This window comes from Ambystoma mexicanum, chromosome 1p (assembly GCF_040938575.1).
Source record: "Ambystoma mexicanum isolate Mex_15411 chromosome 1p, UKY_AmexF1_1, whole genome shotgun sequence".
Lineage (NCBI taxonomy): Eukaryota > Metazoa > Chordata > Amphibia > Caudata > Ambystomatidae > Ambystoma > Ambystoma mexicanum.
The window spans coordinates 553,119,292-553,144,861 of record NC_090921.1 but is presented as its reverse complement, the minus strand read 5'-3'; the positions used below and the strand labels follow the sequence as shown (position 1 = coordinate 553,144,861).

Genomic DNA, 25,570 nt, shown 5'->3' with positions numbered 1-25,570 from the left:
ACTCTACCAAACCAGAGGGGCTCTTCTTCCCTGCCAAAAGCTCTCTTTCATCTCCTCCTCTGCCTGTCCAGTTTCCACCTGGTACTCTCCCATACTCTTCTTCAGCTAGAAACCTTGGCATCATATATGACCCTTATCACACCTTCTCAACTTTCTTTTCCAAAACTGGAACAGTAGCTCTCCCTCAACCTCCTAAATATTAGGAAAATCAGGCACCTCCTTCCTTTCAACACAGCCAAGGATCTCTTAATCACTTGTGTCTTCTCTAAACTTGACTACTGTGCAGATGTGTTCAAAACCAAACTAAGAGCCTACCTCCTCACCTTCTAGCTACCCCCTTAACCTACCTCTCATTTACCTGCAAGCTAAAAATGTTCCCTCGCCTCTAACCTGCGTCTGTCCCTCACATCTGCCTCCACTCTAGCACTTCACCCATCATGGTCACATCCCGGGCAGAGCTGGTTGTACCACCTACCTGCACTTAAAAATGTCCAAGACTGGTTGTCTTTAATCTATGTATGTCCACTTATGTTTTGTCCCCGGTGACTGTTCCATTTACTCCACTACACAACCTGGTCAGAGTATCCCTGAAACTCACACCATTGTAAGAAGCTCACTGCTCCCTGTCAAATCTGGTTTCGTATCTATTGTATATTCTTTTGAGATCAAAAGAGCATTATTCCTCCTGCATATATAAATAAAAGTAAGCCCATGTGCAACACTGGAGATAAACCTGACTCAACCAGGTTGAGCCTTAAGGAGTGTTTGGGAACTTCATTGTATTTAGTTCCAATCTGAGGGGGGTGGAGTGCAGGAGGAAGTTCAAGAAGGACACGTTATAAAAGGTGGGAAATCTTCTGTCAAACGTGTGTAAAAAAAACAGTCCGATTTTGGATGCTAAACTCCTACATCTGGTCACCTGGAAGGGTGGTAGTGCTTTAGTGAGGTGTCCAAGTGTTAGACCACGCAAAGCATAGCAAGCAACGCAGACCTCATTACAGTTCTGGTAGCGTCCCGCCAGTAAATCTGGTTGGATGTCACCAAAACGGTAATACCATTTCCCCTACTTCGAATGCCTGAATTACCGGCATATTCCATGTGGTGGAAATGCAGGTAAATTCTAGAATGTATTGGCTGGTGGGGGCAAAATTTACCTCGAGTGCTTGGTTGGAGGTAAATCAGTGCACTCACCGCAAACTTGTTCTTTGCCAGTGCAGTAAATGTGCGGGTGCCGGAATCACTGGCGGTTTTACTGCCACTTTTACTGCACCGGCAAAGCTGTAAGTTAACCTGTTGCTTCTCTGCCAGCCTCTGGTAGGAGAGTGTAATCAGTGTGGCGCAACATCAATTAGTGCAAGTCTTGTCCTTGTGTAAATGCCAATTCATGGCTATGTGGCCATTTCTAGTATTGGAGAACATTGGATATCAGGGTACGGGACAATGACAAGGTTCTTCAAAGTAAAGCTTTCTGCATGCAAGGGATCTCCACAGTACATGCACCTCGATAGGCAGATGGATAATGTCCTGCGGTAGAAAGAGCATAGGTCTCTGGTTGGCTGGAAGGGCAGCAGTATCTTTGTGAGGTTTGCATTGTTTTAAGCAGTAAGCAAAGGGTTTTAAATGTCCCTCATTATTTAATTAGGAGCCAGTGCAAAGGCTTCATGGCAGGGTTTTAAGAAGATCTATTGAGCAGGCATTACAATAATGTGCTTTAAGTAATATAGCATACCTATAGGTTTTGAGGTCGCTCGCACATTAAATAAGTTTCATGACTTCTAGGGCAAGGCAATATTCATTGCTGACTCTTTTCACTTTACCATCGCACTAGAGCACCAAGGCCACATGATTGTAGAGCGCATATTCTTTCATTGTCACTCAAGTGCACATGCTCTTGTCAGCTGTATGTCTCAAGGTTTTTAATAGGTAAACCTCACAATGATGATAAACTCTCCAAGACACTATCTGCTCAATCTATGTAGGAAGATTAAGATAGGAGCTGTGCACAGAAGACAATTATCTGCCAGAAACCTGGGACAAAAGAAGTTAAGGAAAAATAAGTTGAGGCATAAGAAAAGGTAATGCTTGTAGAGGACCAGAGACACTGTTCAAGGAAATGCCTTGCGCGTGAGAAAAGGAGTAACCTAAGTGGAGCCCTTATGCATGTGCAATATATTCCGCATGGCTGCTCAGTTGCACTGGTCTGTCTCCCCCCACACAATCAAGCATAAACCCAGATGTGATATTCATGGCATTCATCTTACCAAAGGCTAAGGGGACACACATTCACTACACTATTTGCCAGTAAATCTGCCTTACTAACTAATGCACCCATTTTCTCCCTTATACTTCAGGCCTTCCAGATGGAATTTGCTGTTGCAAAGGAGACCATTTAAACATTGATGCTGAGGGCCCACAACAATGCTACACACTCACTCCTTATGCCCTGGAGTCTCAATAGAGCCACCCACTCTTTAACAAAGGATAGTAGAGTCATTTAAAAGGAAAATGAAGAATAGTCTTTATAGAGGACCTACGCAGCGGCAGACTTTATCTGCCCCTCCTCCCCCTCGCCAGTGGTGTCTGACGGAGTTCAGTGGCGGGATCCTCCGCCCCAACTTAAAATCCGGGCTCATCTCGTGCCACATCATATCATCCGGCTAATTGGTCAAGCGGATTTCCAGATTTAAATAAATAATAAAGTAGTGTGTGATACAACCGAAGGGTCACAGTGTTCCACCACCAATAAGCAGCCAAAATAGCACTGTGTTTCACATGCTGTATATGGTCATGGCATTTCCAGAGAGACCTCCACCCCAAACCTGTCAACAAGACCCGAATATGTTTCGGGATGGGAAGAGAATCCACCAGACCAATCCCCTGATCTCTTTCAAGAGCTGTTTATAGACTCGGGGCTCCATAAATGTCTACAGATACATGAAAGGGCTGTTCTTTGCACACCCTCTAACTCATTCAGGGGATTTGAACTCATCAAATTCTAAATCCCTTCATTTGCAACTATGTAAGGCAAGGCGTGATGATCCATCTCATGGCCTACTTCCATATTTGTGTTTCACTTTGTATAACGAGTACGAAGTGCACACACTAAAACCCACACCTATTATATATGAAAACTACATCCATCAGAGGTTCAATCATCAACTGTAGTATCAGCCACACAATATGGATTGGCAAAGTTAAAACAACCTCGTAGGACCTAATTACTGGCGAGGGAACAGACCTGTTACACCAACCAAGCCAGGTTAGGATAGATTTTATTTTCATATGTATGAGTTTGTACATTTTGGGCCAATACGAAAACATTACAAAACTGTGATTCGTTATCTATGCTAAGTCAAAGAACTGCTGCACCTTCAAATTTACAATGATGAGACGACAGAGTGGATAACGTGTGTCTGTGTCCCCTGACCTCCATCTTCTCACTTCAGATGTTTGCAGGAGAGACACTAAGGACCCTGTGTGTGGCCTGCAAAGAGGTGGATGAGTCTGTGTACATCGAATGGAGCAAAAAGCACCACGAAGCTAGTGTCGCGCTACAAAGACGAGCCGAGCAGCTGGACGCCATCTACGAAGAGATTGAGGAAGGACTACAGGTAGGGCAGCCTTGAATGAACGGTTCAGAAATACAGTGAACAGTCTTTGGCGACATGCAAACAGATCTATGTTATAAGATTGATTATGATAATAACGACCAATGTTTCAGCTGCATACAGACCATATTTAAAATTAACAGAAATTGATCCTGCAATAAAGAAGAATAAATCATTGAAGGATATAAATAGAAAGAAAACTAAAACAGGTACATCTTTTTCTATGATTCTCTTTGACTGATATGTAAAATCGTAGACAAATCTACAAAAAAATAGCAACTAATCTAAGAAACCCTTTTGGAATATCTAATTACAATTTATAATACCCTGTTACATCCCGGTCATGCCTTGCTGTTGGGAGCAGCAGAGTGCTCAAAGGCATCAGGGACAATACAGAGCTTAGGGTCCTCTGCATTGGCGAGGCATTTAGAGGATGTGGCTGGGTTCAATATGGCAATTAAGATTGCTGGGTCCATCTAACCAGATAGTGAAGTATCAGCGCCGTATTGTTTGGGGTCCATGGAAGGTGTTATGCCTGTTTGTGATCACATGGGGATGGGATATGCTAGGTCTGTTTTGAGTCAATGAAAGGGGTCATGATGTTTGCCCTGTAAAGATGTCTGCTACTTAGTGCTCTTGAAGGGATTCCTGAACTCGTTGCATCCATACGCTTGCTGCCCATCAGTTAGGTCTTGTTTCTTTCTTTGTCTTCTGTGTTTGTCCCCATTGGAGACCCCGTCTAGTTTACATCCTGTTTTCTCTGTTCGCAGTCACAAAAAAGTAATCCCTTCGGTGAAAGAGGAAATGTGTAAGTGTACAGCATTGCTGAATGCCACTCTCTCTAACCCAGGGGTATGCAACGTTTAGCTTTCCAGATATGTTGGAGCACAATTCCTAATAGCCCTGGCCATCCTAGTCAATAGTTAAGGGGTCATAGTCTAAAACACTTAACCTAATATCTGTCACCTTCAAATCACTTTATTATTTGAAGAAGTGTTTGATATTTTCATTTAACACACCTCTTACCCGTTCAACACCCATATCCCACCACAGCTTTCACTGTACACACCTGCCTTTTCCATAACACAGCCCCGCTCTGCTTCTTCTTAAGGCAGACTGACGTTGTGAACAGTACGCGCAAGGTGGTGATTTTAAATACTTATTTTTAGAAACATATATTTCGTTAAATGTCAGAACTGCTAAAGTCTTTAGTTCAGTTTCATCACCTTTTGCCATTCGCACCGTGCATTGAAATTGATCGGAGGTGTAGACCTAAGACAGTATAATGCTTATGCAGAATCATAGCTTTTAAAGCTGTTTACTTTTTTCATTTTTACAGTCAGTTTACCAATTCTGAGATACGTCGTATTTTTCTCCCAAACCTTATTATTAATATCATTGAGTGTCATGAAATTGTATATTTGTGCCTGACTACATTACCGCTAGTCCTTATGTGTCTTCTGTATGTATGGTTTACTAACTATAATGCATTTCACTGAAACGAAAGTTGAGCTGGGGTTGGGGCAGGAATGGCCTAAGTTTAAGGATGAAGGTGCAACTCGCATTATGTGTCCACTCACCCTCCACTCAAGTCCTCTCATTCACAGAGAGGACAAGCTTGCTGCAAGTGCAGGGGACCCAGAGACAGCCCGTCCATAGAATACATATGCCAGTTTCGCATTTACACTGGATGGGTATTCGCATACTTAATCGAAAGACAATTGACCTTCTAAATTTGAGCAAATTTACTTGATCGTTTTTTTGGGGAATTTTGGTCAAATTGTATTAAATATGTATATATGGGGTGAGTTAAGGGAATAGGGTAAGGTGGGGATCAGGGGGGTGGGAGGTGTGCGGGGGGCCTCCCTCTGCATTTCCGAACCAAAAAACGACCCCAAAAAAAATGTGGTCAAATTGGAAAAGGTCAAACATTTTCGATCAAGTAGACCTAAACCCACTGGATGCTGGCACACAACTGGATGGTGGACTGAGGACGACCGCATTCATACAGGGAACACATTTGCAGTAACAAGCCTTATGGGGCTCACCATTGGAAAAACGTGTTTGCATTTTCCTTTCCATTTCATGGATGGATGTGTAAAACATCTAAGGAAAAGGCATGAGCGTTTCCATCCCGGGCACTGTAATGCAGGCACATGTCTGAAAGATTCATCTCACCATTGTTGTTTCCTGGTACCTGGCTTACTGTACACCAAGGGAGCCAAGGCACAGGGGAAACCACCATGAGAACTGCCACATATCAGAGTTCATTCTTTCATGAATTAGGGGTCAGCTCAGCATTGTTTGCAGTCACTACCGAGGCGTGCTCCAGCACCCCAGATCCTGTAGGTGGAGAGGGCAATTCACTTGTGCGAGTGCCTTCACTCACTGAATGTGGTGTTTGTCTTCACTTGTGTGCATAGTTAAAGTTCCCTGCTAGTGGGGGCATCCACATGATGATGTCAGACTTTCCTTCTCAGCGCTGCCAGACTTACACATTATGAGCGTGTGTTTTCTTAATGCCCTGCGTGAGGTCTCTGTAGATTTTCCTCCCTGGTTTGGTGTTTTCCGGATCCTGAGGCTATTAACGATGTGTCCTTATGAAAGTGAGTAATAGACTCACTCAGTTCTTTCAATACCCGCCATCTTGCTTCTCTAATAACTGACTCCATTTCTTCTCAAGTTACTCGGCGCCACAGCTATCGAGGACAAGCTGCAAGACGGGGTGCCAGAGACCATCCAGCTCCTGAAGAAAGGGAACATCAAAGTGTGGGTGCTGACGGGGGACAAGCAAGGTAGGGCTGGTGGCATGGCTACAAGTACCAAACTGCAGCATGTGCAAATTGAGCAGATGCTAGAGTCCATCTCACAAATGGCATCATTGAGGCTTTCAAAATAAAACCCTTCTCTTTCACAGTATTTTTTATCCCTATCATGGACTTGCCACATTTCTAATGGTAAAAGAAAGCTTAATAAAATACCTCGTATAGATGAGCACAGTTAACATAATTTGTAAAAGAAATGGCTGCCATTTTTGTGGCCACGTCTATGTTCTTCACCATCCCCTACACTTTTGCCATGGCCCTTGTTTTTCCATGTGTGCACCTTGAATGAATCTGCCCCACTCTGCTGACCTCATCCAGTGCTTCCTATTCCATGTATATATGTGTCACCTCTGTACTGTACCTGATGAAACACTTGTGTACAGGCACGTTATAAATGACTTATATCGTGTAGGGGGGCCAAAGCCCCAGTTTTGCTCAGTAATAGTTCATTGGATTTTGTATGCACCCAATTTGTTATTTTACTGTAACATAACCACCAACCTTTCAGTGGTGTGACAAATCGTGGGATTCAGCCACTTCTCCCCAAGGGGGAGCCTTTCCTTGTGAGGCTAGAGAGGGAGCGCTCTGTGATACCCTCGCTAGGAGTAGAGGCAAGCAGGACCTCACAGGGAGAGACCCCCCCTCCCTGGGCACCAGGACTCCCGTTCCGATGGGGAACTCCCTTCCCAACTCACTCAGCAACCCAACATGTAAACCTTGTTGGGAGAAAAAAGGAAAAATCCTTATACATCTGCTACTGTGATGGTTTATGTGAAGACAAGTACCTGCTTGGTACTGAGATCAACAAAAGCAATGGAGGCATAACAAACATGACTAAGACACAGAATGACTTCCATGAAAGGCTGAGGAAGCCCCAGAGCAGTGTCATAAAAGAAAAGTGGTAGGAAAGAGAATGTCAGAGAGACAGGGAGAGAGACCCAGATGTTTCAAACCAGCTGCTGCAGTGATGCGGTGAACACGGGGAAAGGCTGCTTCCCAAGCTGGGAATGAGCTGTAGAGAACAGGTGCCCGAGTTGCACTGTTGGAGGGGTAGGGTAGCGAAAGTCTGTCAAGCTGACTCTAGTCCCAGGAGGGACAAACAAACAAGGCTAGAGAGGAACTGGAAGTAACAGGTGCCCAAGTTGCACTGTTCGAGGGGCATACTAGTAAGAGTCTGTTTAGCTTACTCTAGTCCCAGGAGGGACACAAAAGGAAGGCTGGAGAGGAGCTGAAAGGAGCAGGTGCAGAGCTGCACTGTTTGAGGAGCATAGAGAGAGCCTGCAAAGTTGAATCCTGTTCCAAGAGCGATGCACAAGGAGGGAGTCGTGGCCAGACCAGTCAGAGAGAGAGAAGCCCCCAACCAAAGCAGAGACAACTCACCTAGAAGCAGGCTGGAAGAGGAAAGTGAACCGAGAGCAAAAGCCATCCTGACAAGAGGAAGAGAAAGAAGAACGCCGGGCGACAGCCCCACCCCACTACAAGGGAGGTAAATGAGAGAGTGGGAGACCATGGGGCAGAGCAGGTTATAATGATTGCCATAGTCATAATCATCAGTGAGAAAAACAAATATAATGATTGAAGTAATCCTACTTGTCCCATTGGGACACACATTTTCAATGTGAGGGAGAAATCTCTCAGGACAGCCAGTGAGATAGAAATAGAAAAGAAGAATGGAAATTATTACTGATCACATCATACTCATCCATGTAAGATACAACCAAAGTAGAAGAGTGAGAATCTTTACTAGGCTCATCATCTTCATCCCAGTGAAAGACAACCTAATAAGAAGTTTGAGAATCATTTACGGGGCTCAGCATACTCATCCCAGTGAGAAACCAAGTTGCGATAAGCATGAGAATCCTTACTGGGCTCGTCGTACTCATCCCAGTGAGCGACCCAATCACAACAAGAAGAGTGTGAATCGTTACTAGGCTCAGCGTACTCGTTCCAGTGAAAGACCAAATAACCAGAAGAGTGAAAATCGTCACTGGGTACAACATATTCTTCCCAGTGAAAAACCTAGAGATGAGAGGATTACGAGCTGTGCTAAAGAGATGACTATTTATAATTCTCAAGACATAAATTGCCTGTCAGAGAGACTTTCAAGTTCAGATTAGAAGGACAGAGTGAAGGAAGTTCAAGGTATTGGAGCATATGTACAGCCTGAAAAGTGAGTTAAACAAACTATTGCGAGAGGTAGCCAAGAACTATCTGAAGATTCTAGATTGATAGAGACTTGCTGAGAAAGCAGCCCCAGGAGAAGGGAGTCATTCTCCTGGACTTAGTTGTTTAGTATTAGTGATGGGGTGAGAACAGCTAAGATTTGGATGGTGGACAGACTTTTACTTTGAACTTCACTACTGATAACGAGCACCCTAGTTATTTGTGTTAGGTAGGGAAACCCATAGCTTACGGAAAGTGAGGCATTTGACTTATTTTCAATAAAGGTTTCTTGAGAATGGCAACTTCAAGTCTGTCTCCTTCTTCTGACCCTCCACAGTAGCCACAGCCCTAACCAATTGTGCCACAGAGACTTCGTTCAAAACAGTTTCACAGAAAGGCCTGGAATGTCAATCAGAGAACAATCTCCTCTGTTTAAAGCCTTTAGAGTCACAGGTAAATGGCAGTCCATGTCCAGGGTGAAAACCTGGAATCAGTACCACCACAGCCACTGCAAAGATAGTCCTATTTTTATATTTAAAAATGCGGTCGCCCAAAATATCCTTTGCAGAAAAGATGGGTTGGCATCAACACCATTCCTGTGGCATTACACTGGCTCCATTGCTTCTGCAAGGCCTGTGAGAGGAGGAGTTCTAGAAGGAACTGTAGATTTTGGGGGACAAAAAAGTAGTCAGGGAAAGATTCAAAAGTAGAGCACCAGTAATAACTGCCACCCAACTCGCTCTGCTCACAAAACCTTCTCTGGCTCATAAGAAGCGGGGCCTCAGCCGCAATGACATTTGATTACGTATCCTCTTTAATGACTGCCAACAAAGTGCAATGGTGTGCCCCTTTTCCTTGCTGGCACACAACTGTGTCCTGGTTGGCCATATTTCTTGGAGTAGCGGAAGCCAGTGAGTGGGAAATTGTTCCGGTACAGCGAGTTTCGTACAGTGCTCCACTACACACACCACCCGAATGAGTAGTCAATGTAAGTCCCAGTGACAATAATAATATAGAGCATTATTTTGAACATAAAGTTCCTTTAGTTTTTCATATTTGTTGTTTATATTAGAATGATTACTTCTAATCCCAGGCTGGGCCAAGTATCATCCATTAACTTTCAGTAGCCATTGGCCGCACTGCCCTCCTCTACCCTTACATTTAATAACATACTTTGCAGGGCATGGGTGGGCATCTAGTCAAGAACGCTCATCCGAACTTTCTTAGTATTTCCTTGATAGTGTCTTATGATGCGCACCTTTTTAATTCATTACAATGCATACAGAATTAACACCCCAGGTGCACCCTAACCCCTTTCTACACAATGGTGTTAGTAATAAGATTAAACTACAATATACAGGTACAGTTAATGGTCCACTTTTGTAGTATTTTTACAGAATATGACAATGGTCTTCCATTATTAATAAACACTTGCTTCTGGACAACTTTGAAAATTACACAAACATTTTATTTTTTTATTTTGTAATTGGCCACCTCATTGGGGTGCTGCTTCAAAGCACCCCCGAGAAACATTAAGCGTTAAGCACGGAAGTACTTAGAAATCGAAAACGGTGAAAGGGCTATTGGGGAGTGGGGTTCACAAAAACCTGTGTGTGTTGTGTATTAGGAAATAATTAAATGCAATGTACAAAGCTACTTCTATCACAACATTTCTTAATTGCAGTTAAAGTATTTCAAGGATTAACTAATGTCTAATTAATTCAGGGTAAGTATTTACACAGCTGGTGTAAATAAAGAAACAGCAACATAGCACAACGTTTTTATAATGAACACAAAACATAATTTAAATTCATATATAAACCTTATGAAGCATGTACAAAATAAAAGTTTAGCAGCATTTTAAAGGATCATGTACATACAGTTGTATTAATATTTCCTTGTCAGCCTGCTGCATGCATCTAGGGTACCCTGTGTTTTTGGCTAGATATCCAAGTTGGTTCATGGATATTCAGGATTCTGTTAGTTATACAATATTCCATTTGTTACACAAGGTTCAGTTTTTTGTAACAGTATCTGACATTTAATAACCTACAACTGCTATTCGGTGTGATTTTAATCTACATTTTTTAAATGTGGCAGATTGGCCAACCGCCATTTTATTTCTTACTGAACTCCATTATGCCAGATGCATATCACTCACCGTCAGACTCCCTGATCTGCTGCACAAGAGAGCAAGCTAACATCACGCCTATGAATTACTCATTTATAGTCCAATGGCCCATTCTTTCCCTACAGTTGAAGATACCCCATCAGGGTCAGTAAAAGTTCTTGTCAATTACACTCACTATTTCACTGAGTGGTGAGAGGTGAAGTTAACCTCCCAGAATACCAGATTCCGTGATGGCAGTGTAGGTGGCCCCACAGCACTCTGCTGCAATGATGTGCCCCAATTGCAGGGGTCTCGGTCATTAAAAGGAGAGGACACATAGCAGTTCTAGCCCCTAATAGGGCCCTCACATTCATTCAAGACAGCTTACTTACTAACACATAGAAATGTTCATTATTTGGAAGAAAAACAATTTTAAATTATTAAATAGCCAACTTGAAGGAGATCCTTGCAATGCCCTGGCCCCAGGAAAAGCTGGTCCTAAGCACATTTCCATGATGGCCATATGCATTCATGGGCTTCAAAACCATTGAACCCATCACTTTGGTTTAGCATTCCCTCCGGGTGAACAATGTCGTGTTGGGTTAAGTCCTTCTTGGTCAAGACCCACTTCTGGTAGCCTTTCCTACCAGGAACATTATCTTAACTCCCATGCCACTGACAACGCTCGGATGCGTTCAACGCCAGTCGGCCAGCGCGCTCTCTCTGCACAAGACGGACCAATTGAGCCTTCCGACCAGTGATCCTGACCTATCCAGGACCTGTTTCAGCAAATAGTCAGCTGACTAGAAGATATATTACTGCAATTTCAACTCACCCATCACCCAGTGAACCATAATCACCTGACCAGCAGAATTATCGTGTAGACCACTATTACTTTCCGGGTCTGCATATATTTCCACAGGACCAAGTCTGAGGACCTCCCATGCTCAGCCACTGGCCTCTTAGTGAATGAAGACCGAGAACTTGGGATATTCAGCACCGGCAGGGTAGCCCCCATGGAGCCCTCATGAAGGCGGACGTAATTTATTGAAAATCCGCCGAAACGTGATACGAACTGGGAACACCTGTTTTTAACGGCTCCCTGTTGCACCAGACTATAGACATTCAGTCTCTGCCACGTTGGCTAAAAAGATATCTTGTTTTCCCTATGACCCTGGAACATTTATTGTTACAATTAGAAGGAATACTAAACATAAATAGGAAATCATCCAATAATTAGGACACCTTTGAAATTTGGGTGACTTTATAGCCCCCTCGCTTCTATTTTTTCTTTGGATTTACTACAAAATATCTGTGTATTCACATTAGTATGTGTATTGTCATATAATAATGTAACAACCACTGAGATGTATCTGTATATTAATCATACAGCATTCTATGTTTACTTTGTTTTATGTATTATACCCCTCTTTTGTTATTTGATGTCATTGTTTATTGTCATTATTTTTGCATATGTATGTTGCATTTCCCAGCATTTCATTACATTTCATGCACTATATGTTTGTTTGGACTATTAGCAAATAAATTATTGCTTTCTTATCTTTGTATTCTCCAACACAGTGAGCGTTCTGTACTTTTTGACCCCATGCTTGGATCTGCTACTTCTGTATCAAACCTGTGGACAGGCCTAAAATCCTGTATCTGTCCAATCGAAACAATTGCCTTGAACATTGTACACTAGTAAGGGTACATTTATTTGTTTACAATGTATGGCGTAAAGCCCAGGGCACTGCAGTTGTTGAGACTAATGCTCATGGCTAGCATCCACAGCGTGTTTCCCCCTCAGCTAGGATTGCCCCGTAACTCTGCCACACTTTGGAAGAGGGCCCTCAGTGACCCCCAATGCCCACACACCTCACATTTCTCATACTCACCCTTTCAGCATCCTTGCATCCAGCTTTCAGGAGCACACCAAAGATATCTAGCAGAAAAAAACATTGTGTACTCCATCCTAAATGTGCGCCCCATCTGACGAGAAATTAGCCGGGTCCATCTCACTGATCATCCTATATCTGATAAACCCCAGCCCTTCGATCTGCATGAACCTTTCCATTGTCCTATTTATCCTCTGCCTAGACCGCTCCACTGCATTACCTGACCATGCTCCTGGCCCTTCCTGACTGGGAATTATTTCTGAGCAAACTATTTCAGTGTCCCCTAACATTTATGACCTCTTGCATTTGGCTCAACAGCAGACCCCTCCCCAGTAAGGTAATATCATTATCACCCAGGTGGATCCCCAAAACATTAGGTGCTGCGGCCGTTCTCAATTGAATTTTAACTGTGGAAAGCCGGGCCACCTACCGCATTCCAACACACCAAGCAAAACCATTGTTGTCCTTCTCAAACTAATTTCGCTACCCCACCATGACCATTGGAGGGCTCTCTTTTCCGCTTGTGCCACAAATGCCAGACAACCCACACCAAGCACACATCCATGAACATTGAACAAGTCATTTTATTTTTGTCTGCCCACATAAGACACATAAACAATCCATTTCAAAGTATGAATCAATAGCCTAGTTGTCATAGCAACTATTGATGTCCCCAAATGCCACGCACTCACTTTTACATGGGACCCTTGGGCATCCTGCCCACCTTCATGTACAATGCACGTATATAAAACTTATTTAAGTCAGATGCCCTTTCTTTCTATTTTCTCTCTGAATATACTTTGTTGAAAGGCTGTTGTGGCTGCACCAATCCCAAAGGAATGTGAAGACCAGTCTATCCCATGAAAGCCTGCCTTTTGTAGCATCATTGCCACATTTGTAGTGTCATTGCCAACACTGTCCTAAATTGGAAAAGAATTGCTAGGGAACCGGTACTAGTAGGTATGCCTCCTTAATCGGTCTGCCAGCCAGGTAGTGCAAAAGCAGCATGGTGGGGCAACTACTTGTGTTTGTAGATCTGTTTTATTTTATACTCTTACCCCTTCCCTTCCGATCTGTCTTGGACATTCTCACCCTGATCACCAACACCCCAGTATTAAAGGAAACATCACTCAACATCAATACCCTTCTCGTCATATCCTTCTTACTCCGTGTGACCAACTCACTGACGCGCAGTGTCCCTAAAGGCAATGATGGCCTTGGGCTTTTTTAAAAATCTTGTAAGAGATGGAATGATGGCAGATCAACCTTGGAATATGTGTGGGGTAATCCGCACACATTTTCCTATGCTCGCCGCACAACAAACACATAGTCAAGTGTACTCAGGGTGACAGTCCTTGCTGTCAAATTTAGCTGGAATGTGACAGCCAGGAATACATGAGATCATCCCAGGAAGGGGGAAGGCAACACCCTCCTCCAGCCTTGGTCAGCCTAATTAAAAATCAAAGACTCCATGGATTCGCCCTGCCCATTGTATTTCTGTGTGGTGGCAGCGCATACTGATGAGTTAATTGAAGCGTGCCTGCAAAGAGGCCTGGTCACAGAACTAACAAAGTGCAGGAAACCCCAACACCTTTTTGGTATGCAATGTGTCAGCTTGACGCTATATCCCACCCCTCTGTATGAAGGCAGTGAATGTCATGTTGGAGACAACTGTTTATAGTAGGCAACCCCTTTCAGAGGGATACTTATGTGATTTCATGGAGACAGAAAGTCTGTTCTTGCCACAAACTTCAATTGAGACCTGCGCATTGATCACCCCTTACCTTTTTTGTTGCAAAGTACTATGGTTAGGACCTCACACATAACAGAGAGAGATACCGACCTCAGAGGACCTGTCCAGCAGCTCCAGAAATGGTACCCAGCCAGCACACAGTGTGGTATGCTAGGTTTTGCCAGCAAGCTTCCTAGTTGGGAAGTGCCAGAGAGTATCTGAACTAAGGACAAGGCTGTTGCCTGCAAACACTCTCCTCGGCTTTGGGTTGTCTGCCTTAAAGGATGACTCATGCCCAGCGAAGAAGCTAGGAAGAGTGCCACAACAATCATCAACCAGCATCCATCATTTGAGGACATTTTCGAAGCAGTCGAGCCCTCGAACCACGACCGGCTGCACCACTGACTATTGTTACACTGCAGTCACTAAAGCTGTCCAAGACGCCTCAACCAGCATTCCAGATCCGCTAATCAGCACAGAGACAACGATTCTTCACCCTGAGCTGCCGTGTAGGCCAGCCTGCAGCTGTCCATCCAGCCTTGCTTGCCAAACTGCCTGCCACCTGATACCTGCAGCTGTTTCCTGTCTTGAACTGTCGCAGGAGCTACAAAGCATCCTGCAACAAACTTGACGCTGTCGGGTATCAAGATCATCTCAAGAACCAGGTACATTGTGGTTCTGTCCCCCTGATCTTTCCCTGAAGGCCGCTAGTGACATTTATGACCCCGTGTTCCATTGGTGCTGAAACCAAATGACCTTGAACAGTTAAGACTGATTGCTTTACCAACTACCCTCCTGACAGTATCCAGAGTGCATCCCTTACCTTCGTGAAACTGTCTGTCCTCTGTGTTCCTTTACAGGGTGGGTTGTATTTTGTAATGTGCTAGATCTCTCTGTTGTAATAATAACAAAGAAGATATTTTTATACAATCTTTACTGGGCAGTCCCTTTTATCATTGGGTAATAATTGTGTTTTTACTGTAGTGCAACTAATTAACGCTCCACAACCTTGTGGAGATAAGCCTGCCGTTCCATCCACATTACGAAAATTGGACAAGGAGGTTTATAATTGACTTGTGTTTCCAATCTGTTCAGATCCCTTCTAGTGTACTAGAGGCGTGGGGCTGATAGATGGTTTAGAAACCGATATTTATCCCTGGACCACTGGTGCCCCGCAAGTTGATTCATCACACCAGCCCTGGAGGGCCACCGCAGTACAAAACTTCTAGTAGGACCCACCTCACCTCTCAGCTTGGTGTAAAATGCCACTGCTGCCAGATGCCCCGCTGTCCAACTTTTAAATGTCCCTCTGGTCCTTGTCCCACCTAAAGAAGAGGCCTTTTTGGTGCAGCTGGTCATTTAAAAGACCCTGCAGGCCGGGAGCTGTTCTCTGCCTTCCTGAGGGACGCCCCTTCTGTTTCCGGCCTCTCCTCATGAGGAGTGGATGGGGAAAGGGTCAACGTGGCCACCCATTAGGTCAGCTGCCCCTCTATCACCCCCTTAAGGGGTGACTGATTGAGCTGGTGAAAGAAACCTCAGGTGGAAATGTCCCTTATATGTTCCCTGTTAGGATGCACTGCCCCGAGTGGCCAAGAGGTAAAATGCTCTAAACTGCATAACTGCTGTGCCACTCAGCTCTGCACGCCGTGCCTTCTAACATGAGTGCAATGCACCTTCCAATGACTGCAGTGCGCTATTCTGTGCCCATATCTGTTGTAACTTCTGCATATGCATGCAATGTCCTATTCTAAATCACTGCATGGGAGCTAATCTTTCAGGATGCCTGGTGTAACATCTTCACAATTGCACTTCTCTACCTGAATCAGAAACAAATCATCCGATCTCACAACTCCATGTATCAAGCATTCTCATGCACAAATATTGGTGTCCCATAACTGCTTTATTGAGATCCAATATCAATTTTAATTATTCCAAAATCATGCCTTGAGCCAACATGCGTTTTACCCCACCAGCGCCTTTTGGAGATGAGGTTTATGGCGCAATTGCTCTAAAATCGTGATAAAAATGGAATAGCTAAGGAGGACAGAAATATGGAATTCATGACATTATAAAATATTCATATATATCAGACAAAGAAGTACATAATTCTAATTCTAGCAGTTGATGAGCGAGGTCATTATTTTCCTCAATAAGACATTTCAAATTAGATCAGAGTGCTATCTACCTAACAACAATTATTGAACTATGTGGTGATCTTTGTATGTGTGTGGATATATATTATATAAATAGTGCTATACTAGATGACTACAACATACTATTCTATGAGCGTGCCTGCATACTTTCTACCTGACTGAAATGTACTATTCTGTGAGGATTTCTGTTGTTACTTTATTCCTGCAATTTACTATTCTATGGGGATACATGGTGCAATGTCCTTATGGCATCAAGTTGCTATTCTGTGAGAAAGTCTGGTGTAACTTCCACATGATTGTAATACACTATTCTGTGAGAATGTATCATGTAACTTCTACACAACTGCAGTGTACTATTCTGTGATAATGTCTGGTGTCCCCTTGACTTGACTGCAGTGTACTATTCTGTGAGAATGCCTTGTCTAACTTCTACATGACTGAAGTGTGAGAATGCCTTGTCTAACTGCTACATGACCGCAGTGCACTATTCTGTGGTAATGGGCATCATTACAAGTTTTCCGGTCTGGAATTCAGTGATTCCGTGACAACGGTAATAAAGTTTCCTCATCCGCAAGGTTGCGGAAAGATCGGCCGATTACGGGCTGTCGGTCGCGCGCACCTCAAGGACGCGGAAACAGTGTCACCATCGCCACGTAAACACCCACGGAAATGGACATAGCGGCCCCACATGCAGTGTAATAACCGTGTCTGCCGCCGTCGTCACGAACATGGAAGCGGAAATACCATGCCCATGGAAGCAGAAACACCATGACCGTGAAAACTGGAAATAGAGAGGCGGCCATCATATAAAGCACAATCCACTACCATCCAGTCAGCACAGGCTAAATCTGCACAGTGAGAAGCCAAAAAGGACCACCAGCATGTCAGCCAGGGTCCCTGCCCAGAGACAATACAAACAGCGCATCAGCGAGGCGGAGCACACTGTATTGGTTGACCACATAGTGCAGCATGCCGAAATGCTGTTTAGTGCAGACCAACGGTGTGCAACACAGCAGCGCAGGAAGGATGTGTGGGCGGAAGCTGCACGCAAGTGCACAGCTGTGGGTGTGACTACGAGGAGCGTCAAGGACTGCCACAAGAGGTGGGACGAACTCAGACTGAGGGTGCAGAACCTAATCGCAACACACCGGCAACGCAGCAGTGGGACAGGTGGAGTGCCCCCTTCCCCTCTGAGGCTGCAGACATGAGAGGAGCGCTGCAGCAGTGTCCTCCACCTTGAGGCCATTCATGGGATTGGGGATGCTGAGGCAGGAGTGAGCCCACCGGCAGATGCTGGTAAGTGCACAAATATGAATGCCATATGAGTACTTGTTGAGGCCAGGAGTGCCCCAAAGGACCCATTAACACTCCCCAGCCAGTGCATGAGTGCCCCAAAGGACCCAATCATGACCCAGACGATGCTCAACACCCCTACAATACATGACCGTCAACAATCATATGCATTTTAATGCAAATGTTCACTGATCAACCTGTCTGATGCATGTGATGCATTCATCAGGTACCACCACACAACTAATATCATGCCCTCTGTGTCCCCACAGCCATTTCAAGTGACAGTGACACCGCACAACAGACAAGGCAATCGGCACCTGCACGTGTGCAAGCCAGCGCCCCTGCCCAGGAGGATGCTGCTAGCAGTTCTGCAACTCTGCCACCAGTTGCATCTGGTACCCATGTACCGGCCACCAGCACCACCATCTCCATGCTGCCTGCTGCCACACAGGTGCCACGGGCACCCATCATGCCTGCACAACCCACCCCAGAAAATATCTGCACTGCGGAGGCAGCAGGCAGCGACAACAGTGCCCCAGCACTGCAGTCTGATTTAGGGCCACAGGGGGAGGAGCCCAACCTGGATGATTTGGCATCCTTCCATGACATCCAGTTCAGCCCAACATCACTACGCAGTCCAATGAGGTCGCCAACCCCCTCAATGGCTGAGCTCAATGCCCGCATGCAGCGATGGAGGACCAGCAGGCTACCCTCACCCAGCTAGTGGAATGGCAGCTTGAGGAGTCCAGGCTGCAGAGGGAGAGCTACAGCACATCTGTGTGTCGGCTCTCAAGGTCAATTGGACGCTTTGCCACCACCATAGTGACCCTGGCACGCCATGTGCGGGAGGGCAACAACAACAATTCCAGTATTGCCGAGTCCATGTTGCTTGCCCAGCAGGCATATCTGGGACGTTTGCCACCAATGCCAGCAACAGTGCCATCCACTAGCACCACCCCATCCAGCTCCACCACTGCCAGTCCACGGAGGCGCTCAAGTCGCCTAACAGGGCCCTCTGGCAAGGATGCCCATGCGCAGAAGCGCACACGCAAATGATGGCATGTGTGTTTGGCACTGCAGGACACATGGGGACAAGAAGGGCGTAAGGGGGTGGGTACGTTTGGGTGGTGGGGGAGGTCCATTAGGGGGTTAGTCATTTGGGACCTGGTTAGGGGTGGGTACGTTTGGTTTCTGGGTGGGCACGGGTGTACAGCTTCCCTACCCAATGCACCTTCTTCCCTGTTGTAATGTTAAAAATATATCATCATTGAAAGAAACATTCATGAGTGGACATCCATCATTTCATTTGCAGTACATCAATTGATTAACTGGCATCGTCATATCCATGCAATGCTGTCAATGTGCAGTCTTTCAAAAGTAAATGCGAATCAGTGTATCCCGTGCTCGTTGTCCATCTTGTGCACCCCCAGGAGGAGGGGCAGCCATCCCATCCCCATCCCCACCCCCATCTCCACCCCCATCTCCACCCCCATCTCCAACCCCATCTTCATCCTCTGCATCTGGGAGCAGCGGAATGTTCCTGCGCAAGCACAGATTGTGCAGCATAGCACAAACAAGCATGATTTTACTGGGCTGTAGAGCAGTGATCCGCCAGATCTGCTCAAGCAGCAGAACCGGGCCTTCAGTAGTCCGAATGTCCTCTCAAGCATGTCACGTGTGCGGACATGTGCCCTGTTGTACGCCTCCTCATGCCTGTTCCTTGCCCTCTGTACAGGCGTCATCAGCCATGGCGTGAGTGCATATCCAGCATCACCTACATGGGATGTAGCTGTGGGCGATATGTCAGTGTTTGTTGTATCATGTCTTAATCAGATACAGTGCAATCATGTGTCATTGATCATTCATCCATATGTGGCAAGCAGTGGTTGGACTGGTTATTGATTGCCATTCCTGAGTCAGTGTAGTGGACGTTGGCATCTAGGCATTGACCAACAAATTGATGTGCATGAGTAGTTGCCCCTGCGGGAGATATTGGTTGGTAAGTATGGCATTGTGCACTGATGTACACACATGGCGGAGTCAATCAATTGACTGTGATGATGCAGGATGTCTTATGTGCAGGCATCATGTGCAATGAGGGGGCATTGGTGCATATTGTGGGTGGATGTATTAAGTGGCTCCAGGTGTATGGGCCAGTGGTAGTATTGGCTGTGTGTGTCATGTGGCAGGGTGTGTACGGGCACACTGTGGCAACCTGTCATGTGTAGCTTAGTGATGTGTTGGTTGTGCTGATTATTCACTAAATGGGCAGGGGGGATGCATGTGCAGTCGTAGCAGCCCACTCACATAGGCCCTGGACACACACCCCACTTCCACAGGGACTGTGCATTGGCAGTTGTACTCACCCAATAGCCATGTGCTTTGTCCAGCGTAGCGTTCCATGTACCGCGGCAATGTCGAATTGCGCAGACCCATTGATTCATGTGTTGATCCCAGGAAACATGCGCAGCAATGTTTTATCACTTGTGCGGCATCGCATACCATCTGTACATTCAGTGAGTAGTACCGTTTCCTATTGCGGTACACCATCTCGATAGCATGTGGTACTGTCAGCTCTATGTGGATGCAGTCTACTGCACCTATGCAATTTGGCATGCCTGCAATGGCATGGAAGGCCAACTTGGTGGCAATGACCTGGGCAAGGATACGGGGTAGGGCGATGTGTTCTGACACATGGCGCAACAGGGCATCCAGTACCTGTACCAGTATTTTGGAGAAACAGGGTTGTGAAAGCCTGTGCAGCTCACCAACTGTGTGTTGATAAGTTTCGGTGCCAAGAAAATGCAGTACTGACACCACCTTCAGGAGGGGGGGATGGCGGTGTTGATGTCAATGTGGCTGCTATCTTGGTGGTGATATACATGATTGTTGGACTGTCCAGCCGGTATAATGTGTGGGTCTGTCCTGGGGTCAGGTTCCAGGGTGAGGCCCTGATGTGGGGTATTGCAGGCTGCCTGCAGGGTCGTGCCGGCTGGACAATAGGGTTTGGCATGGGTACAGGGTTTGCTAGGTGCGGCCTGCGCCTCCTGCGCCTCCGCCTCCTCCTCCTCTGCACCATTACTGCCATCATGTGCAGTGCTGCCTGTTGGTTCAATAGCCCCAGTCCCAAAGCTACTAGTGCTGCTGCCTGCATGTTTATGTTTGGAGTTGGCCTGGGTGTGGCCCTTTTGTAGGCTCCCAGTGGCCTGCTGGATCCAGCTGGGCTCGTTTGGTGCACCTGTGGCCTGATTCAGATCACCAGGCACTGTTTAACGTCATGTTCGCAGTGGCGGCGATACCGCCACCGTGGTCGCGGTTTTTGCGCTATATTTGTGGTGGTATTTCCATGTCCATGCTACTCGTAATGCTTGCAGTGTTTCGTATTGCCGGTAACGGGGGGGGTTTCCGTGCAGGCGAACTTTACGGGTGCCTTGACTCCGCGGTGGCGATTTATAGTGGTGGTATTTCCGGGTCCGTAGGTCATAATTTGGCGATCACGGAAACGGAGCTGGTATGGTTATAATGGCAGCGTTAAGTCCGGACCGGAGAACTTGTAATGAGGCCCAATGTCTGGTGTCCCCTCTACTTGACTGCAGTGTTCTATTCTGTGATAATGTCTGGTGTCCCCTCTACTTGACTGCAGTGTACTATTCTGTGGTAATGTCTGGTGTCCCCTCTACTTGACTGCAGCATACTATTCTATGAGAATGCTTTGTCTAACTTTTACATGACTGCAGTGTGAGAATGCCTTGTTTAACTTCTACATGACTGCAGTGCACTCTTCTGTGAGAATGTCTCCTGTATTTGTATTTATTTTGATGTATACTGTGCTTTTGCCAAAGAGCTGTAACAAAGAAAGCTAACAGTACAATAATCAATAAAAATGCAGAGTTAGTAGTATCAGACAATGGTTCAGGAAGAATACAGAGGAGACAGAAGGTGGATCTTTGGGCGGGTACAAAAGATGTGATAAGTAGCAGAGGAACGGTTATCCATGGGGAGAGAGTTCCAGTGAAGTGGGACAAGGAGGGAGAAGGAGCGAGAGGAAGTACAGTGGGGTTTATGGACCACAAGCCGAAAGGTAGACTGAGAACAAAGAGTGTGAGTGAGGGAATAGAAGGAGACTATTGATGCAAGGTAGGAAGGAGCAAGACCGTTAAAAACAATAGAAAGGAAGTGAAACTGAAGACGAGTCTCAAATGGCAAGAGAGAAACTGATAGAAGCGAAGAGGGGATTGAGGCCCGAGAAGAGAGACTGAACAGAAGACAAATGGTGCCGTCATAAACAGAGCTGAGATGCGATAAGAGCGATAAGCAGGGAGAGCAATCAGGAGGAAGGAATGGTAGTCGATAAGCAGAAACATTAAAGCAGAGATGAGAAGTCTGGTGAAGTGAAGAGAAAGGAAGGGGCGAGCATGACGCAGATTAAAGAGAAGAAAGCAACAGTTATGAGCGGTGAGGGAAATATGAGAAGAAAAGGAGAGAAACGAGTCAAATACGATGTTGGGATTCCGAGCAGAGGAGGAAAAAGAGAAGGGAAGGCGAACAGGATGGAGATGATGGAACAGAGAAGGGAGAGGGAGAAGATGGAGGGAAGAACAGGACTTCAGTTTTAAATAGGTTAGGTGAAGGAAATGGGAACGCATCCAGGATTGAATGGAAGAGAAACAGGTAAAAGCTTGAGTGCAAAGTATCCAAGAACTCGGAAAAAGAAAAGAACATTTGGGAATCAACAGCATATAAGTCACAGGAGAGGTTGAAACTGGAAACAAGTGACGAAAGATGGATGGTGTAAAGTGAAAATAAGAGTGGGCTAAGAACAGAGCCTTGAGGAATACCGTATATAAGTGGGAGAGCAGGAGAGAGTTGGCCATCCCAGGACACGGAGTAGGGCCGACCAGAGAGATACGATTTAAACCACTTGAGAGGGAAACCATGGATGCTCAAGGAAGAAAGAGAGGAAAGTAAAGTAGGAGGATCCACAGTGTCAAACGCAATGGAAAGATCCAGTAGAATTAGAAAGGAGGCAAGCTTATTATGGCATGCAGAGAGAAGAGAATCAGAAACATGCAAGAGGGCAATTTCGGTAGAATCAGCTGGCCGAAAGCCAGATTGAAGTGGGGTAGGAGAGAGTGGGTATGGAGATAGGAGAAAAGTTGGGAATAACCTCTTCATGACTGAAATGCTCTATTATGCAAGAATACCTGCTGTAACCTCTACATGACTGCAGTGCATCATTCTGTGAAAATGTCTGGTGTAACCGCTACACTACTGCAGTGCACTATTCTGTGAGAACCTCTAGCGTAACACACAACTGCAATCCACTGTTCTTTTAGAATGTCTGGTCTAACCTCCATACGATTGCAATCTGCTATTCAGTGAGAATGGTCCTCATTCCGAGATTGGTGGTAGTCATGGCGCTATTTGCACCATGACTGCCTCCAATAACGATCCGGCACCGGTGTTGTTCAATGGGGACTTACCGGTGTAGTCCGACCCTGGCGGGACTGGTAAGTCCCCATTGAACAAACCATTCCCCATTCCCATTTAAGCCCCCATAGGGCTCAACGGGAATGGGGAGGGCGCTAATAACGGGCTCGCGACTTGCAAGCCCGTTATTAGCGCCCTGGTCCCTTAGCGGGACCGGTAAGGGATGTGTGGTCAGACCACACGTTCCTTATGGTCCCCGCCAAGGGACCTTGGAATAGGGTGGTAAGGGATTACCGGCACCGGTTTCCTTAACGGTGCCCGGTATCCCTTACCACCACCTTGTAATGAGGCCCAACGTCTGGTGTAACCTCAACAAAACTGCAGTGCACTGTTCTCTGAGAATGTCTGGTGTAACCTTTGCACAACTCCAGTGCACTGTTATGTGAGAATGTCTTGTGTATCTGGTACACGACTACAGTGCACTGTTCTGTGAGAATATCTATTGTATTTTGTTCACAACTGCAGTGCACTGTTCTGTGAGATTGTCTGGGGTATCTTGTCTGATTTTTGAGGATGGTCTCTGAGCTGGGATCTGTTATTTTGCAGAGACAGCAGTGAACATTGGCTTCTCCTGCCGGCTGCTGTCAGAAGATATGGAGATCTTGGAGGAAAAGGAGATCTGGTATGGCCTTTGCTTCTTCCGAACCAGTTGATTTTTCATGTTGTTGGTGAATGATTGTAGGAACCACATCTAAAGATTGTGCTCCGAACATAAAGACCAGTGCTTTACACAGAGATAGATGCTTCTATTTCTTGAAGAATACACAAAGTTGCAAAATGAGCATTGGTTAGAAATAATGTCTTCCGGCTGCCAGATGTGTTGTAGATAGGTTCCATTTGGTAATAATCGAGGACTCTTAGTCATAACTCACTCCTATGATGCCACTGAAGTGAAATATGAAACTCATATTTCACTGTTGTAATGTTATGCACCCCAAACGTACCTTTTGCCGCTACAAGCACTTATCGGGTCACTCCAGATACTGCTCCCACAGACTTCTCAACACAGCCCAGAACAAACCTCCAGCCCTGAGGCTGCATGGGGAAACTGGAAATTAAATTAAATTAATGCATCAGAGCGGAGGCGAATTGCTTGAAATACAATTGTTTATGGGTCACATAGACAATTCGAATTTTTTTTATGTTGCATTCTGAACCCATTGGTGGAATATTTCCCCATACATGATAGCCACCCAAGTACAATTATACACACATTGTGTGGGTGAACCATTTGTAGACACATCAACTTGTCATGGTAAAGAAATACCAGATATTTTGGACATCCCATCAGCCCTATCCAGGATAATCCCTGGTGAGGGATCACGGGTCATAGGCCAAAACATTCAGAGGGCATAAGGTTGCAAACATTAATTTAAAATATTTGTTCCGGTCCCCAAATAGCCAGATCAGAGCAACCACTGTCTCAGATGTTACAAATTCTTCTACCAGTAACTTGGCACCCCCCTCCCCTATACTTGACAACTCGCCACGCTGGGCTAGGCCAATATTGAGTCTGTTTGCAAGGACCACATCTAAAGCAAATGACATTTCAAATCGTACTTTTATATGACAGTTATAGAAACACTTCGCTTTCATTCTTAAGTATGCTATGTTATACACATTCGCAGAACATGCAGGTCAACAGCTAGGGCAAGCAGGCCACTCATGGGCATCTTTAGAGCCTTGTTTAGATGTCCGTGTTGGGAGGGAAGTTAACTCCTGAGATATTTTACCAAGGCTGGCAGAGTGGATTGTCTATAAAACTACCCAGTCAGCCTGGTAAAGGTGGCTGTGGCCAAGTTTAAAAATAACAATTCCTCTGCAAAGGAATGGAGACGTAGGTTAGATCATGTAGGATGGTTGGTGTGTTGTACTGTACTCTGATAATGGCTTTGTGTGCCATCTTGAAATGTTTCAATGCAATGCATGTCTCAATTGGAGGATTTAGCAGGCTCCATGGGAAGGGAGGTGGGTGGTGGCATTTGATCTTGCCTCTTGTTTTTCTGATGAGCATGGATTTTGGTATTTCTTTTGCAGTGAGGTGGTTAAGTTCTTTGCCAGTCCTGCCAGTAGTTTGTTCTTATAGATTAGTTTAGTTCTGAAAATGTTAGACGTTCGAGGTGATTGCTGCATTAGTGGTCAGATCGCATGGTTCCTGCTGAGTCTAACTTATTATGCAAGATGTCAAAAATTGAATCTCAAAAAGGACATTATGACATCACCAACGATCCCACATATGACATCAGCCGTTACAGGTGCACGATGCACAAAGTACACCGATGTGCAGATAATTCAGCCAAG

At 45.5% G+C, this 25,570-nt stretch overlaps 1 protein-coding gene across 2 annotated transcripts in view; it reads left to right on the top strand.

The window, feature by feature from the left end:
• The window catches only part of LOC138575469 (phospholipid-transporting ATPase IK-like), a 1,193,252-nt gene that overhangs the window by 1,023,262 nt on the left and 144,420 nt on the right, over window positions 1-25,570 (top strand). For both annotated transcript variants that reach the window (XM_069649486.1, XM_069649487.1), the window contains 3 exons: window positions 3,447-3,611; window positions 6,292-6,403; window positions 23,816-23,891. In XM_069649486.1, coding sequence (XP_069505587.1) covers window positions 3,447-3,611; window positions 6,292-6,403; window positions 23,816-23,891 — 353 coding nt within the window. The remainder of the gene's footprint in view (window positions 1-3,446; window positions 3,612-6,291; window positions 6,404-23,815; window positions 23,892-25,570) is intronic.